Source organism: Culex quinquefasciatus, chromosome 3 (assembly GCF_015732765.1).
Source record: "Culex quinquefasciatus strain JHB chromosome 3, VPISU_Cqui_1.0_pri_paternal, whole genome shotgun sequence".
Taxonomy (NCBI): Eukaryota; Metazoa; Arthropoda; class Insecta; order Diptera; family Culicidae; genus Culex; species Culex quinquefasciatus.
This window is the reverse complement of record NC_051863.1, coordinates 115,117,100-115,136,277: the sequence shown is the minus strand read 5'-3', so window position 1 is coordinate 115,136,277 and position 19,178 is coordinate 115,117,100. Positions and strand designations below refer to the sequence as shown.

Here is a 19,178-nt window from a genome sequence, read left to right as displayed (position 1 = left end):
AAAAACTACTGCATACTTCTTTTTACTGAAAATATAGGAAGTGTTAGTAAAAAAACAGCCAAAGTTGACCCTTAAAAAATAAATTTTTATAAACATTGGCAAAGACTTTTAACAAGTTAAACTTCTAACCCATTTTTTTATTTTACGAGTTCTTCTTTCCAATGCTTTTTAAAGATCGAAGATTTGTTGAAATATTAATTTTTGGCGATTTTTTTAGATCGAAGCCCGACTAAAAGCGGGGTTGGGTTGTAAGGGTTAAAATTTGGAAAACATATTTAAAATATAGTTGATCCTAGGGCGTCTAATTTTCCCAGGTTGTGATTCCCTGGAAAACTATAAAAATCCCGAGAATTCAATTTTAATATGTAAAAAAAACAGAAAAAATGATACAAGTCAATGCAAAATTCTAGATAACTGACGAATTTCATTTTTAAACACGGCTTGTCTAAAGGTTATTTTTATCGAACTTGAATGAACCTCGCTAATTCAGAATGATGAAAGAAAATCAAAAAATATCCTAATTTTAGTGAGATATTTGACACTTTTTCGAATTTTTGGCTAATATTTATGGCATAAAAATTTCAAAATGAGATAAAATCAATTTTCACCGATAGATAATTTTGGAAAACAGTTTCCCTGACTCAGGACAGTCCCCCCAACAAGCTCCAGGTTGAATTAGCAAGGTTCATTCAAGTTCGATAAAAATAACCTTTAGACAAGCCGTGTAAAATTAACCAATTCTGGAGTTTTTTTTTTTAAAAGGTCCAATAAACCAAATTTTCAGTTTTTGCTTTTTGGGTGTTTTTAATACCCCTGACTCAAGGCGGTTTCAAAAACACCCAAAAAGCAAAAACTGGAAATTTAATTTCTGGGACCTTTTAAAAAAAATAAAATTCCAGAAGTTATCTTTAAGTCACTGCCGCCAACTGGGGAAGCACACAATTACAGTTTGAACAGGTACAGAATCTTCCTGTTTTAACCGAAATAAAAAAAATAACATTTGTAATAATTTGGCATAAACAGCTGTCTTAATTTGTTGCATTTGCTACAGAAACCGGTGTTTGATGATTGTTTTGAAATTTAAAATTATAAATATAACTTCATAATTCTCAGTATTTTTAAAAATATATAAAAATAAAAAAAAACATATTTAAAGATTTTGGCATTTTAAAGATCTGTGAAATAACATTTAATTTTTTTTCTTATTAGGCCGTTGCAAATATTTTTCAAAATTTTATCACCCTGTACTTTGTTCTAGCAATCAGGAGGAAATACAGTTTTTCGCAAAAATTGACACGTAACCTTATGTGTGGGACAAACTGGCCTTGCTTTTTTCTCAGCTTGCTGTTTTGCATGTGGGACATTTATGCCAACACGGGCAGTTAGTTTGCGGAAAGTTACAACCGTTACAATGCACTTTTTTTTATTCCCCTTACATTAACCATGGTCAGTCTTGAAATGTAAAAACTTGTAAAAAATATATTTTTAGCCAATTTAAGAAGTATTTTATTTAAAATAATCAAAAACGTTTAATTTCGATTCATGAGTGCCTCCATTCACAAGGTTAATCTAATATCTATGTCGATTTGATCAAGCAGCAAATCCAATTAGCTCCCTTTAAAGTATATATTGCTAGAGGTCAACGGTCAAAGGCAACAATACAACTCGATTACCAATGTAGATTGAACCCCCGTGGAATGTTATCCCACCAAATTAGATTACGCCACGTGTGCAAAATTGCCCAACAATGCGCTTTATTATTGCTATTATTATTTCATTCGGTTCACAGTGACACACTGACGGATGGACCCATTGATTGATTCACAATTAGGTCCTAGGCGACAACTATCGCAATTATTGAGCCATCTGATGGTATCTCTCTGTAGCACCAGCAACAGCAGTTCATCGAGCAGACAACAGTGGCGTGGGAATCCAGCTCCCTCCACAACCCGCTCAATCCCAATAACTTGGACCGCCTCACTAGACCGTTACTAATTGCAGTATTACACACCACAGAGGCAACGAATATTACTTTTCAAGGGGGTGGTGGAGGGGGGGATTGGAGACGGATTTTGCACTCAACCAACCGAGATTGAATCGAAAATTGTGCAATCATCTGATTTATTGGACGCCAATCGGGCTCATCGTAGCACGTCGACATCGATCGATGCAATATTTTGAACATCCGTTGGGAGGGGGCGTCTGGAACCCTTTTGCGTTGAAAGTGCTTTTAAAGTTGTCTTCAAGTTTTGGTTGAAGCTTTCCCATTCTGAGCATTTTTGCCATTATTTTAGTAGTATTTTCGAAAACATGACAATAGGCTTGATTCAATCCAACCGAATTCATTCAGAACAGTAATAAACCTAATTAGTCGATTGTTGATTTGCCATTTTTACCATTCAGAAGAGTGACCATCATTCTACTTCCTTACAAACACATAAATATTCACCGACTGATCAAGAGCACATAATTATTTTACGACCCTAGCAGGACACGACGATGACGACCCAGAGATTCTTCAACATTGACGACGACACCGAAATACCTTCGACCTTTGCCAAACCGGACCGCTGCTGACTGCGAAGAACAAACCCCGCGTGATATGGTTCATATAATTAAACCATTGATCAATCTTCCAAGTGTCCGCGGGCCATGGCTGCGCGATGTCAGCCCCTTCATTAATCACAACCCGGGACTCCGGTCCCGCTTCTTGTGCTGTATTATAGTTGTACATTTTTTTTGTATAGATTAGCCTTAAGTAGTTTGGTCTCTACACTTAACACACTACCACACACACACCGGTTAACACACTCGTGTACAGACTTTTGCATGTGTATTTTCCCCCCCTCTCCTTTGCACCACCCACTTGTAACTAAAATCCCCGACACCTTAACAACACCACCCCCGACGTCCCTCCGGTGGTGACCTCCAGCCTAATTCTTCTTTTTCTTCTTCTCTCTCTCTTCCCTCTCCGACTGCGTCTTCCCGTTTCTCCACAGAGGACTACAACTCGGTGCTGGGCAGATCGGCGCTGGAATTTGACGACCGTCGCCCGGAGGAGAGCGTCCTGGGCCAGATCACGAACGAGCTGCGGCTGGCGGCCGAAGCTAATCGCGCGGATGAAATCCGACCCAGCCGGGTCAAACGGCAAGCGATTAACAATCGGACGAACCGGCGGAGTCGCACCACGGCGCGGGAGCAAAGCATTACGAATCGGATCGATTCGAGGTATTACATTTCAGATGACTATTTAGATTACACGACGACGCCACGGTTGGCCAAGAACTTGCGGGACAATTACGCGGAGTACAGACTGCTATCGAAGAGCAAGATCCAAACGGCAAACGAGATCAAAACGAGCCGCCCGAGGAATAACGCAGGTCAGAGCACGTTGACGAGGAACACGGCTAGAAATAGGAACAGAAGTTCACTCAAGTCGTTGGCGTACAAGCCTCAGTACAACGCCAATACGAGGCGGCCATCGTTCACTCTGTCGGCTTACAACGGAAACAACAAGGCTCCGGTTCGGGGAACTTCGCGACGTGGAGGTAGCAGCAGAGTGTACAAGGACGAAGAACCACAGCGGGTGAACCGATTCGGACACACCAACACTGCCAACGATTGGCGCCGGAAGACGGTTAGTTTGGGCAGCACCAGTCTGCAGCCGAGCACTCCGGCCTTGACCGTCACGTTCTACCTGCCAACTGACACTACCGTCTCGTTGATCACCAACTCGCGCACGGAAATCAGCCTGATCAAAACTACGACCACGAGCATCGAAGAGATCTGCACTACTTGCTTCTCGCTGACGCAGGGTCCAAACGGAGTCCCCGTACATGTCCTGAACAAAGAAATCACCTCATTCAACAACGATGGACTGTTCGAGATCACCAAGTTCATTTTGAGCTCAACAGCTACTACTACGGTATCGGTTTCCCAAAACACCTTCCGCGGGCGTCAAACGGCCTATTCCGCAACCATCTCAACCACCCTCTACGAAGCTAGCCCGTTCGTCCAAACCAAAGGCAACACTCAAAACAGTGCCGTCCTCTCGAACGCCCCACTAGCAAACATCCTCCTCTCACAACTCCTCCTCGGAAACCTCGGCGTCGGCGAACCCAACTTCGCACCTCGCCCAACCGAGTTCATCCCCGATCCCAACCGCTACCAGCTGATCGTGACGACCGCCGTCGAGTACAAGACCCACGTCAAGGAAGTCGTCACCACCCTCACCCAAACCAAATCCATCGTGCTCCCCATCACCTTCCAAGGCCGGGAAATCCTAACCACCGTGTACGACAGCGATGTCACCCCAACCGTGATAACCTCCTTCATTACGGAGACCCTCACCGTCCCTACGACCTCCACGATCCGCATCCAACCCACCACCGACGACCTCCAGAACAAGCTTAGCCTGCTCCTGCCTCTCCTCGAGGAACGCGAACGCCGCAACCAACTCCTTGCGGCAGCAGCCGCGGCAGAACCCGCCCTGCCCGTACTCCCCATCTCCTCAACCCCACCCCCAACCAACAACCTGCTCTCCAGCGCGTCAATCTCCAAGGTCTACGTGTCCGGACAACACCCGGGCGAGTTCAGCGTATCGTTCACCACGATTCTCAACACGTAGGCGCGAGCGCCAGAGTCAATTTCTTAGGGTAACCCCGCAAAGCATCACCCACCACCAAACAACACTCACAACCCCACCCCTCTCCCACTTCTTCTTTCAGGTAGAACACCAATTAGGATCTAGTTGTAGGAGGCAACTGCCAGCACTCTCTTCCAAAACCTGCCAATTTTTCAATTTAGTCAAAAAAAAGAGAGCGCGATTGAGGACTGTCTGCTGCGAAATACTCGACCAACGAAGGATGTGCTAACTTTCTAGTTTAAAAAATTACAGCCTGAAGCCGTGTAGCCGTGCCCCGTTACCCCCGAGATGCGTAGATTAGAGATGTAAGAGACGTAGGACTTTTGTAGGACGATTTTTTATGTTTTATTTGTAACGAATAAATCGACATTTTATTAGGGTCGTGCGTGAATTATTTGAAAGAAATGTCTTTGCACGATGGGCGGTAAGTTTGGTATCGTTCCAATTGGCGGTAAGTGGATTTTAATTATTTATGTTTATTATGTTTGTAAGAGCGGTAAATCATTCGAAATTTTAATAACTTTTGCTACCCTGATACTAACTTTTTAAATATTATGTGTTGCTGACGCTACTAACTATTTTTCAACTAATAATATATGTATACGATAATTTTAAAAATCATTTCCTGTCCTTGGGGTGGTCCATATATATGTCCATATATGTAAATCGGTAAATTTTGTTAGTCGTGGTATATCATGGGTCATGTTAATATTTTAAAAATCTCTTTTTGTGGATTATTTAAATTTTTATGTTTAAATCTGGTGTCATTTGGTCTAACATTAACTGGGATATAGTAGTTTGAAGATAACAAGTTCATAAAAGGGGTGTCACGATATCTCATCCAAATCGGCTCGCTTGTCAAGTGATTCTTGTGTGACGTAGGTTGATTTTCAAAAAGATTTTGATAAAAATATTTTAAAGTCTGTGTTTTTTTTTCATTAAATAATACACAGGTATTCTTGTAATTTTTGAACCTAAAATTTACAAATTTGACTTTGTCATGCGCACGAGTTATGTCTTTAAAGAATTCTCCATAAAATTCTGCCATAGTTTCCCTGTCATTTTTTTCCTTCAAGAATAGAAGTCTTCAGAACGACCCTTAGTTGCTGAGATATTGCCATGCAAAGCTTTAATGGCCTATCTACAATCACTTAGCTTAGAAAATTTCACTTAGCTTAGGAATTTGAATCAATGGAAATGAATCTGAGTTTCTACAATGAAAAAGTAATCAAATTAGAAACTGACGTTTGGTTTGGAAAATTTCAAAATCTACGGTAAGTTGACGTTTCCTTATCAAAGGTAAACAAACAACTGCATAGCAAAGTATATCAGCCCAGCAAGTTTTCTAAGTTGATTGTGGATGACGAACGTAAGTTGCAGACTTTCCTAAGTAACTACTTTACTTAGATGTTCTAAGCTAAGTGATTGTAGATAGGCCATAACAACCTGAAAATTGATGTTTTCCAAGTCTCACCCAAACAACGCACCATTTTCTAATGTCAATATCTCAGCAACTGTTGATCCGATTTTCAATGTTAAAATATGAAATTTTCTTGAAATTTTCTGATCTTTTCGAAAAAAAATATTTTCAATTTTTTTAAACCATGACTAACATTTTAAAAGGTCGTAATACTGAATGTTTGGCCTTTTTGAAATGTTTGTCTTGATTTAAAAATTTTAAAAGTATTTTTTTTAAGATCGGAAAATTTTACGAATGTTTCATATTTTAACGTTGCTGAGATACGTTAGAAAATTGTGGGTAGTTTGGGTTATACTTGGAAAACATCAATTTTCAGGTTTTTAAAGCTTTGCATGGCAATATCTCAGCAACTAAGGGTCGTATCAACAAAGTTCAAAAGCAAAAATAATGAATTTTCTCAGCTCTTTAAAAATATGTTTTTCAAAAGTGGGCAAACATGTGCACTAATTAAAAAAAAAACTGGGACTATTTTCAAAAAAGTCACCTGAAAATGGATTTAACTTGAAAACGGTGCACTTCATCAAAATTTCACTGAAGTACTTTTTGATTGCAAATTCAATTTTATAACGAAAAATAAAGTTGAAAATTTTTTGCGACCAATATTTCGATTTTTTGAAAGAAAATCATTATTGATTCAAAAATTCATAACTCGGTCAATGAATTTTTGCACAACCAGGAAATTTCTGAAAAGTTGGCATTTTATGTCCTCTAAAACATATCAAAAAATAAAAATAGTGTTTTTTGCAAATCAACTTTTAGTGACAAAAAGTTAAATAAAATATCACCAAATTTTTTTTACCGTATATCGTACATCGTATACCGTACATCACCAGTGTAGTGGTTAACCACACCTAGAACTTTGCCGAAGACACCAAATCGATCAAAAAATTCCTTCAAAAGATACAGATTTTTTAATATTCATACATCATTTTTGTATGGAAAATAAAAAAAAAATTATGGACAGCTGCCAAATTTGTATGGAAAATCATATGAACAAACTAATGATGCAAAATGGCTTCTTTGGGCATACCGAAGGCACCAAAAAAGTTTCAGCCGGATTAAAAAATATAAAAATTAAAATTGAAGAAAAAATACCGTTTTCGTAGAGAACTGCTCACTAATATTCTACTGTTCTGAATGCATGTTGATCTAGCACAGGCCTGCCAAACCTTTTTGGCTCAATTTTCAAATTTTTGATCGTCAAAATTACAATTGCTCATTTTTTCATGGAAAATTTGATGGAATCGGTTCACAGATGACCAGTAAACATAACCTTGATAAACGTTTGAAAATATTTCTAATTATTTTATTGTTAAATTGCACCTCAGTGTAATTTACTTTGATATTTAATTCTCACAATCCACAAGATTTTAAATAGTAATTTTGGAACTCATTTTTGGAGTTAATGTTTATCAAAATGTTTAATAAAATGTAGATTATTGATTGAAAATCTCCAGCATAATAAGCTGTGGTTTAAACATGCCATGGATAATACAATATGAAGTTTGAAGCATGCTATAAATCAGAAGTGCCCAACCTTTTGGCCCTTGCGGGCCAGATCTGATATTTCTGAAGCAGTGGCGGGCCGGGATTGATATTTGATAAAAGTTGAAAAAAAAAACATAAAAAAATAAAAACATAAAAGAACTAGCGTTGCAAATATGATTCATAAATCTTGATTTTAAGAATGAAAAAACAAAGATAACATTAAAAATGTGTTTATTTGACTTATTTTATTTTTTGTTTGTTTGAAATTGTATAGATATTGTAGGGGAACTATACCCTTTCTCAGCCTATTTCTATTATCGGCCTATCAGCACTTTGATCATGAATTACAGCTTTCATAAAGTGTTTTTGACTTTTCCAAAGTAATAAATAGTTCAAATAAAAGTGAGCAAGCAACTCTTCATTGTTGATAAATCTGAAAATGTTGATTTTCCAGCGGAAAACGGCAAAAGTGATGAGAATTGGTCGTACGGCTTAGTGTGATTAAAATGGGTATATTTCCCCTATTTGACGATTGCAATTATATACCTTGATTTTTTTTTATAAAACAATCATTAAAATTTCAATGATTGCTGCAATTTTTTGAAGATATGATAAGTTTCTTAATATTTTTAAAATATTTGCAGGAATCTATTTCCAGTATGATTAATTTGATTTTTTTAAGCTTTTTTTTAAACTTTATCACTAAAAAGTTGTTCTGGAATAATACATAAGTTTTGCTAACTTATTTATTAAAAAAAATCAATTTGAAGTAAACAAAGTTAATACTGAAAGAAATAACATTTAGTTTCTTTTTGTAAATTTTAAGACAATAATCCAAACATTCAATATTACGCCCATTTGAAATGTTAGTCTAGATTTTAAATTTTTGAAAATATTTTTTTCGAAAAGATCGGAAAATTTCACGAATGTTTCATGTTTTAACATTGTAAATCGGACCAATAGTTGCTGAGATATCGACATTAGAAAATGTTGGGTTGTTTGGGTGAGACTTGGAAAACATCTATTTTCCTGTTTTTTAGCCTTTGCATAGCAATATCTCAGCAACTATGGGTCGCATCAACAAAGTTCAATAAAGCAAAATATAGAGAATATTCTCAGCTTTTCAAAAATATTTTTTTCAAAGGTGGGCAAACATGGGCTTTAATTATAAAAAATGAAAAACTGCGACAATTTTCAAAAAAGTTACCTAAAAATGGCTATAACTTGAAAACGGTGCACTTTATCAAAAATTCACTCAAGTACTTTTTGATTGCAAATTCGATTTTACATCGAAAAATGAAGTTGAAAAATTTTTGCGACCGATATTTCGATTTTTTGAAAAAAATCAGTATTGATTCAAAAAATCATAACTCGGTCAAAGATTTTTTGCCCATTCTGGAAATTTCTGAAAAGTTGGCATTTTATGTCCTCTAAAACATATCAAAAAATAAAAAAAAAATAAAAATAGTGTTTTTTTGCAAATCAAGTTTTAGTGACAAAAATTTAAATAAAAAATCACCAAAATTTTTTTTATCGTGTAGCATTTTTTTTCAGTGTAGTCCATATCCATACTTACAACTTTGTCGAAGACACCAACTCGATCAAAAAATTCCTTCAAAAGATACAGATTTTTGAATTTTCACATATCATTTTTGTATGAACAGCTGCCAAATTTGTATGGAAAATTATATGGACAAACTAATGATGCAAAATGGCTTTTTTGGGCATACCGAACGCACCAAAAAAGTTTCAGCCGGATTAAAAAGTACAAAAATTAAAATTAAAGAAAAAAGACCGATTCCGTAGAGAACTGCTCTATTGACTCATTTTGTCGAGAAATGTTTGACATAGCTAATGAGACAATTTTGGGCCAAATTGAGTTAAGAACGCCATTTTGTGCACTACCTACAACCTTTTAACCTTCACTAAATGGCGTTCTCTACTCAATTTAGCAAAAAATGCAAGTGTGGCAAGATAGCACGATCACGACGATTTGCCTAGATGTCATCAGTTAAAAAGTAAGGACCTTGAGAAAATCTCATTTCTCAAAAAATAGAACTTTCAGAAGTTATATCTCAGCAATCAGTTGAATATTTTTTTGCTGTTCCGGAAAACACACATTCAATTGGATTTTTGTTATATGTATGAAAAACAAATGAATACAAAAGCATTAACTTAATGAGTCTTGATAATTTTAATCACTTCGCTGAAAAAAACGGTTTATTGATTTGACTCTCCTCAAAAGCTTGCCCTGATTGCCACCTAAAAAAATAGCTCATACACCCAAAACTGGCAGCGCTAGTCCGAGAGAATGATGGTCTCGAGTCGAGAGAATAGTGGTACCATTCACGGACGCAGAGAACACAGCTCGAGATGGGCGATAGAACTATTCTCTCGAGGTTCTTTTGCAAAAAAAGTTCATCCGTCAAACAAAAAACCAAAAGTGTCGACAACGGGAATCGAACCAGAGACCTTTGACAAATCAATCCAATGGCTTAGCTGCCTCGGCCACCACAGCTTGGTGACCATGGAGAAGTCAGAAGTCGATGTATGACACTTGTTGGAGATTTATTGATTCAACTAACGAATGAACTCATTTGTTATGATGGTGTGAGTTGGTACCATTATTCTATCGATTTTGGCACTGAGCCCTCAATAAATTTTGAGAGAACGATTATCTCGACTCTGAATTTTGGGTGTAACATCTTTCAAACATTCCAGCAGGTATTTTTAATCGACTCCACAAACAAAAAATATCAACTTTCGGACAACTTTCAGGCATGCAAGACTATGTCCATCCTGCGACGATTGAGGAGTTCAACAGTCTTGGATGACATTTAAAACTGGTTCAGCCAGACGCGGCAGGAATTTTTAATCCTGGCTATAATAGTGGTCCGGTCCGGATGATTGACTAGCAGGTAGAAGAATCAAAGAACAAAGAATCGGTTTGCGAAACAGGTTCGGGTTCTGAATCTGGTTTATTTTGTTTTGATGGAATGTTTTTTTTTGCCAGCGAGTTTAATGAAGATTCCATGGGTTTGAAAAGTCACAGTCTATTTATTACACGGAATAGATCATAACAAAGAGTTGAGCAATCTAGTATGCTTAATGTGTTTGATCCAGAGTTGCTCGAAAAGTAAGATTAAAATTATTAAAGTAAAATTTTCAGCGGAGGAATAAAATGAATCTCATTGGTTTCAACACTTTTATATGAAGCAAATTAGGAACATTTTTGAGAACTCCTGCAGCTAAGTCATTTGAGTAGCTTCGGAAAAAACACAGACCTTGAGCTATCCGTCTCGAATCAGCCTCTGCGTGCACTGCTAGCCAGTGCTCGGTAGCGTTTTTTTCTGGACAAAAGTTGACTCCGGACCAAAGGAATGTAAGTAGGGTAGAGTAATCATCAATGAGACACGGGGAACAATTATAAAATGGCTCTCACAAGACGTAGTTTCAACCAATCAGGCTCATATTTGGGGGAAAGGTGTGTCTACTAGATACACGTCTGCCATAATAGTGGCTTTGGTTATGGACGCTCCCTTGCAAAGTTATTCATACATGTTTGATTCTGGGGTGTAAAAGTAAATTATGACTAAAAATTACATTTTCGCTCATAGACTGCCATTAACACAAAAACTAATATTTCTCCAAATTTCTTTCGTTATTTCACAGGGCATTAGTTGGGCTATAATGTCCTTTCATTAGGTTTGGCCAAAATTAAAAATATACCCAGAATCCAGGGCTGTCTCATTGTTCCTCACTCCTTTCAGCCCATGGGTAACAATGAGATACTTTGATTTTTCTTCATTAAACTTTTCAAAATCTATGGAAATCTTTCAAAACATGAATTGGAAGTGAATTTTGGCATATTTAGTGAGTTTGAACTTCATTTAACCAAAAATATAAAGTAATTTGGTAAAATATATGGATTTTACAAAATTTAAATATGTTTAGTATAACTGTTGTTATTTGAAGTTTCATGTTGACAAAATTGCTTGAAAATTTTCAAAGCAAGTCATCTGCAATGGAACAATACAAAACATGATGTTTTACTAGCAAACTATTGATTTTCATATAGTGTCTCATTGTTCCCCAGCTGTCTCATTGTTCCTGCCAAGTGCGTCGTCAATGAGACAGTTGAATAACTCTGGCTGTAGAGGTCGGATCGATCTCATATTTTGGTAAATGTTAGAACACATTAAAAGAAAGAAAATGCAACAAAAATCTCTTTAAAACATGCTAATGAAAAAAATACAAAAATCGTTGAAGTTTAAAAACCAAAAGTGTCTCATTGATGACTACCCTACCCTACATTGCTGCTAGCATCAATCGTCACTACTTTGACTATGGTTGGTTAGTGCTTCTTGTCTGAATGTAAGCTATTGAGCGTTACCAGAGTACCATAATCTGGGGTGAATCGGGACTTCAGTCTGAATAGGGACAGTAGTTTTTAGAGCAATTGAAGCACATTTTGTTGGTCTGAGACTGTTCTAACCGAAACCAACCAGAAAAATTAAAACATTGTGCTCCAAAATGGTTATAACTGCTGTCCCAATTCGCCATATGTGTCCCGATTGACCCCAGTTTACGGTATGATGTTTCCGTTTCAAATTGCTGAAGTCGTCCTAAGAAAAGGATGTAAATTCATCCAAGTGTCTTATAGGGACACCCTTGAAGAATCTCGGGACTACAAGTAAACTTTAGGACAGATTGATTAATGAATAAATACAACAGTTACTCAACTTTTCTTTAACAAACTTCCTTGCTTAAATTCTAAATAAATATTTCATTAAGAATTTCAAAGAATTGATAAATACATGATACAAATTGTACCTAAATTTTGAAATTTGGTGTTGATTGGCACTGACCGCACATTTGACACGGTCGTGCCCGAGGTCTTTGTGTGGATTCGTTGAGCCGAGGTTCGTCGTTCTTCCACCGACCGTGTCGTCGCCGCTTGATCTGTGCATCACGAGCTGCACTCTGCAAAACTGACCAGACGTCGTCTTCTCGGTTGGTGGGCTTGCGCTCCTCTCAAAGCAGAAGAGGAGGAGTTGTTCTCCGGTGTGGTGACGTAAAGTTCGCGTGCACTCGCTGGAAAAAGAGGTTTGCTATCTGGAAACTTTCAGTTTCGATTCAATAGGCTTGAGGAGGTGTTTCTGTTTCCAGATTATTTTATCGCTGTTATTTTGATGTCAAGCTATCACAATTATCCTAATTAGACTTATTTTTAATACTCAACATATCAATCAATACTTTGTTTAAAGCTTTCAGGTTTATTTCCGCAATGCACAGCAATTTCAACAAATTTTTGATTAGGTTTAACAAATGACGCTCTAAAGCAAAATGGTCAACTTATGATGATCTATATCTGCGGTATTTATTTTATTTCTGCACAAACTGACCTTGACTAAGCCTCAAATAAGCAAAACAAAACTCAACCAAACCACCTGTTTAGATATCGCCAAAGCACGCGACTCTGCGCGCCCCGCTCTTAATGGGATCAACCTGCATCTCCGCGGTTGATTCGCAATCTCAATTGAAAACAAACACCACGATTCGGCTCAAAGGAGAGATCGCCACCACATGATTATAACAACAAGCGAATGCCGAATGGCACACGTTAATCACACGTCGTCGTTGCCACAATTCAACCCTGTAACTCACCCCAATTGAATGCATGCATAACTTGGCACGAAAACAAACAAAAAAAAGGCAGAACATGCAGAGAGAAACGCTTTTTGTCGGAGTTGGCGGAGTTTGTTGTCTCAACGCAACCGCTGATGCTGCGTGTTGCACAGTGGGACACTTTAAAGTGGGAAAAAACTTTTTTTTAAGTTTTATGTTGCAAAGTTCTATTTTGTGTTGTATTTGTAAGTAACAGTTTAACTTATCATAAAAAAAAACAAAAATGTTATGGTCATGAACCTCGGACAAAAACTTTATCGAAAACTAAGCTTATTTATTTCATTTATATCACTTTATTATGTTGCTTTAACTGCAGTTGTTATCCTGAGCTGAGATATACACTACCTTTCAACGACTGATTTGATCGAAATGTGGAGAGAGTTTATTGGTACTAAAGTGAACGAATTGGACAAAGAGGGGGAAAAAATTGTAAAAATAACCTTCGAAATAGCTAATAGATGTGGGATAGTTAGAGGAAACGCCATCTAGGCATATTTGAAATTCACACTTTCAACAAAGTCTCACTTGTTCACAAATGTAACGCTGCTTCCACCCACAAGGTGCATCATTCCAGCGCACTCCACCCCAGCGCCCAATCTCCATGCAATCCTCGGCTCCTCCGGCATTGTCAGGCTGGGTTGGGTAGAAATTTTCATACCCGGTATCAAATCCTACCGGAACGTTAGTTGAAATCCAAATGAAATTCCCCTCGCTGCCCTGATCGGTTCCCGCAATCCACCAGGGCCCGGTTTTGTTACTTGAGGCCCCGATCGCAGCTTCCAACAGCTTACTGTCCGCTTCGGAACTCACGGTGGCCAACCGGTGCCCGTTCCACTGGCAGCGTCTCCAGGCTTCCATGAAAGTCACTCCGACGTTGTTGTACACCCGGTACGATTTTTGCTGACAGGTACTCCGTGTAGCTAGAATGATTTGAGTTTTAAATATTTTTCCTTGGAGAAATAGTCAACTTTACCGTTTATCGGAGATGCCGCTGCCACAAACGCGCCACAAGCTATCAGTGAGAAGGTTTTTAGCCAGACTTTTGCAAGCATTTTGGTTATCTGATTGGACTTGCAACTAGTTCTGTTATCATTCTGCGTCTGCTATTTATATCAAGGGCAGTATCACAAGTATCCGTCCAGTTACTAGGGTGTCTAGACTGTTGAAAGAAACATTTTTATTTATTCATTACTTTTTATTTATTTTCTGAAGTATCTGTGACATATGAGTTTCTCCACCGATTCTGTTCATGTTTGGCATGTAGTTTTCCAATTTTTCATATTGACGTCACTTTTTTGGTAACCCTAATTATTACTCAAACAATGTTTTTATACCGGAAAGATACCTTATATAATCAGGATACAACGATTAAGTAACGTTCTTGTGATGCTGACAATGCAATCAGCAGTAAAATGAATAAATAACAAAAATAAGTGAGGTTCCATGTTAAATCAAATCATCTATTAAGAGACGATTTGTCATGCATGGTCTCTTAAAAGCCATTTAATTGATAGCAAAGAACTTTTCACGTGTAATTCGTCGCCATTGTGTTAACTTGTCCACGGGCCAAATTGAGGAGTAATGGATCTTGAACAGAACACTGACTGAGGAGCAGTGGGATGTGCTGTACGTGGAACCACTAACACTACGAACGCCATGAAGGCCACAATGGATTTGGTGCCGAGGGATAATAGTCAGATTTGTCCGCACTGCGAACCGGCGCTCAAGGGAAGCTATACGTGGCCAATAGATCCGGACGGATGAACCCGCTATCAGATGCTGCACAAGGTCAAGATCTAGCGTGTTCCCTTCGTCGTTCGCTGTGAGTTGCTGATTGCCTGCTTCTCTTCTGATGGTTCGACTGAGGGGGCATGCTTATTAATTTCTCGTCGATCAATACCTTTAGTGACGTGATGGGGACAAGGTCGTCTATACGAAGTGTTCCTACACCCGTTACAAATTTTCGGTGCTTGGCGAGGGGAGAGGGATCCTATTTTTTCTATGAACTTGGATTTGTAGCACTAAAATTCGTACAAAAAACTTATGCACGCGCTCACATTCGATTACAGGACCAAGTTGCCTGCGGGTATGGAGATCATACTTACATACATGCCATTTTAAGAGAAATTTAATGTTCATTTAAGAACTCCAATAACTCAGTCATGTATTCTTTTCATTCTGAATAAAAAATTTCATCTTCAAATTACGTTTTTTAAACTTTGCAAGGTTGCTTTAAAGAATTTAACGTCATGATTTGAAATCCGGACACTTAGTAGCACATCATTTGTGTTATATAAAAAAGGATAGGACATAGGACAATGGTTAATATAGAGACTTTTATGTAAAATCGTCCCGACCGTGTGGATCAATCGGACCGCGCACTAAACTCACAATCCAGAGGTCGCCGGTTCGAATCCCGCGGCGGGCGCTCTAAAATTCTTTGTGTAAATATGGGTATTCGGCGCCGTCGCTCCGTGCCATACTTTCATACACTTAGAAGCCCAGAGCGGGCGAAGTCCTTGTAGATAAAAGGAAGACACTAGTGGTTGGTACTAGCAATGGTGGCCGACAACATTAAAGTCAACTTTTTTCGTTTTATGTAAAAATTTGTCTGGGGAATTGATTCCCACTATCGTTTTGCCTTCCTCACTGAGGTAAGGCTATAATCCTGCTCTGAAAATGAACTTTTTATTAAAAGCTCCTAGACCCACCTTCATGTATACATATCGACTCAGAATCGAAAACTGGACAAATGTCTGTGTGTGTGTATGTGTGTGTGTATGTATGTATGTGACCAAAATTCTCACTGAGTTTTCTCAACACTGGCTGAACCGATTTTTATCGAACCAGTTGCATTTGACTTGGTTTAGGGTCCCATACATCGCTATTGAATTGTTTGAAGTTTCGATAAGTAGTTCAAAAGTTATGTATAAAAATGTGTTTTCACAAATATCCGGATCTCAATTATATGCATGTAAACGATGTCCGGCCGATCGTTGGTTAGGTAATTGAAAGGCCTTTCCAATGAGTCCAAAACATTGAAGATCTGGCAACCCTGTCTCGAGTTATGACCACTTAGGTGATATTTATGTACAATTTTGAAGCCGGATCTCACTTAAATGTACGTAAACTATGTCCGGATCCATCATCCGACCCATCGTTGGTTAGGTCATTGAAAGGCCTTTCCAATGAGTCCAAAACATTGAAGATCTGGCAACCCTGTCTCGAGTTATGACCACTTAAGTTATATCTATGTTTTTTCTGGATCCAAAAAAGGTGAAATGTGTGTCCAAACCACTCTTATTACCCATTTTTGGTAAAAAGTGGGGAAGGCATCAACCACATAGGTGGATTAGGTTAGTTTTTTTTTATTTAACGTTTAGACCACTTATCAAAAAACAGTCTTAGTAAATGATTTTGGTATTTTTTTAGGAGAGACATACCATCCTGCATTTTTTGTGAGTCTTTTTGTAACATTTTAGGCTATTTCCTCAAAAATTTTGAACGAAAAAAAGTCGTGTCTTCACCTTAAAATTTTACTTTTAACCCTAAAAATTGGACAATCTCATAAAAGTGGCGTGTATTTTTCAGTAAGCCCGTCCAATTTCCTATAAGTTTGCATTTGACCACTTTTTGATACGATGGCTTTATCATCATGTAATAAGTTAGAAATATAGAAATATGATAAGGATGTAGTATAAACAGTCAATTTTAAGAGAATACATGCAAAATATGTCTTTTATATCTATTTACCAACAGAATTTTAAAAATAAAATAACTTGTTGTGCTTTGAATTCCGGACAATCGTTTTGCTTATGAATCACACAAATTTGGACTGAAATTAGCTGTAAATAAGCTGTTAACATCAAAATAATCGTTTTTTTTTTTGTATAAAAAATTGCTAGAATTTTAGGAAACCAGAATAATGAATTTCTGCGTTGCCTTCTCGGTTCTTAAGATGCATCTGAAATATTTCAGTGAAATGTTTCACATTTTTGGCAAACTCATACCCAGTCAACTCAATCGGAATGCTGAAAAGGAACTCAATTCGAATCGTTAACGTGTTCCATTTCAAACGCAACAACCGGTACGTACACGGAATCGGTTGTTGCGTTTGAAATGAAATACTAAAACGATTCGAATTGAATTCCGTTTCAGAATTCCGATTGAGTTGACTGGGTAGCCGTGTTGTTAAACTTACAATGTTGGTGGATTTTTTTAAACGTTTCATCGGTAAAGTTTCTCGTGCCATGTTGGTAAAAAGTTTGGTGAGGATTGACACTTCATCGCGTCAGCCTGACATGTGTCATTAAATTTTTGCGATGAAATATTTCCAGAAAAATCCATCAATATTGTAAGTTTAACAATGCAACTCATATTTTTATTTAATTGTTTTGGCAATAACTATTGCGCCCAAACAGATTTAAGATTAAAGTTGATGTTAGAATTCATCAAATAATACAGTTTTTACAAATATAATGAGAATTTATATCCAAATAATTGATGAAACAAGAAGAGGTGTCCGGGTTTCGAAGCGTCCGGAAATTCGAAGCATGTTACCAATGTCCCACAATTTTGAAAAAGGATATAGACAAAAAAACAAAACAAAAATTCCCGCAATATAGGAGTGCACAAGCCACAATATAAGGCCATATATTATATATATTTGAAATTAGCTGTACATTCTTGTAAAGTTCTGCAAACCAGTGAAAAATGCACATAAATCCCTATGTAAAAACATCAAAAAAAAATTTTTGTCTACAGCTTTGTAGAACCATGGTACTTTTACCCTGTAAAGTTACAAAAAAACACGTATTTTTATTCATTTTTTGATCTCAGTTAAAAAAATACTCCAGTTTTTTTATGAAAAAAAAAAATTGAATGGGAAAACATACCGAAAAAATCATGTAAGGTTTTTTTTCAAAAATTGCTTTCCCTTCGATAAAAAATGTAACACACCAAAACCAAACCCACCGTGCATTAAGTTGCACGAGTTCCATCTCGGCAGTGACGTCGCATCACGCGAGAGAGCGCGTCCGGCAAAAAAAGCTCTCTCAGCTCTCTCTCCCACATTGGATTGCGCGCGCGCGCGCTCATGCACCGTCGGAAAGCTCGCGAGTCTTCCCCGTGCGCACCAGCGTCAGTTGAGCTTTGCCAGTCAATCACGTACGATCTTCTTCTGCTTCGGGACTTGCGCGTGCGGGTGTGTAAGGATCGCGTAATGCATAATCGGTTTGGCGCGTAGACAGAAGAAAGACGTCGTTTTGTAGTGTAAAGTGTCATTTTTTTAAAGGTTGTGGTGACCACGACTTAGTGGTTTCTAGTTTTAGTTCAAGTTCTGTATATAGAGTCACCAAAGGCTTTCAATACCTGCATCATGATGTACCGATCGTGGCAGTTGAAGGCATGCAGCATATTCCTGATCCTGCAGCTGTGCGGCCAGTTCCCGACGACCGGCAGTGCAAATCCTAAATCCCTCAGCAGCGGAAACAATCACGGTGAATATCCTTGCGTAGAAGTCTCAACCATAAGATTTGAACCACATCAGTGACCCACATTAGTCTCATTTGCGTTGTTTTTGTTCGGCCTCCATCAAAAGGAGGTGACATTGACGAGGGGACACCTCCTCCTCTCCTGCCTCGGGGTCAGGTTAGGGTTAGGGGGTTAGGAGGACCCACCACAAACTCAACTGTGTACTTTATTAGCATCGAGAGCATACACACACACACACACACGTGGTTACATAAGTGATCAAAACCTGTCGCGCAGTTGTGAGATAATCGGACGGCCTCGCGGCTTGGCGCGCGCGCGCTGGAATAGGAGTAGACCAAAGTGAATAGTAAACAGATTGGAGGCCGGAGGCTGCGCGCTTGCAGG

General features: G+C 38.1%; 2 protein-coding genes across 2 annotated transcripts in view; one reads left to right on the top strand and one right to left on the bottom strand.

Annotated features, from left to right (window-relative positions):
• The window catches only part of LOC6031300 (C-type lectin domain family 4 member F), a 106,717-nt gene that overhangs the window by 53,300 nt on the left and 34,239 nt on the right, over nt 1-19,178 (top strand).
• LOC6031299 (perlucin) lies at nt 13,441-14,374 on the bottom strand. Its single transcript, XM_038258852.1, has 2 exons — nt 14,275-14,374; nt 13,441-14,221 (listed from the first exon to the last, which is right to left on the bottom strand). The coding sequence occupies exons 1-2, from the start codon at nt 14,351-14,353 to the stop codon at nt 13,812-13,814; spliced, it is 489 nt and encodes a 162-aa protein (XP_038114780.1). The 5' UTR covers nt 14,354-14,374; the 3' UTR covers nt 13,441-13,811.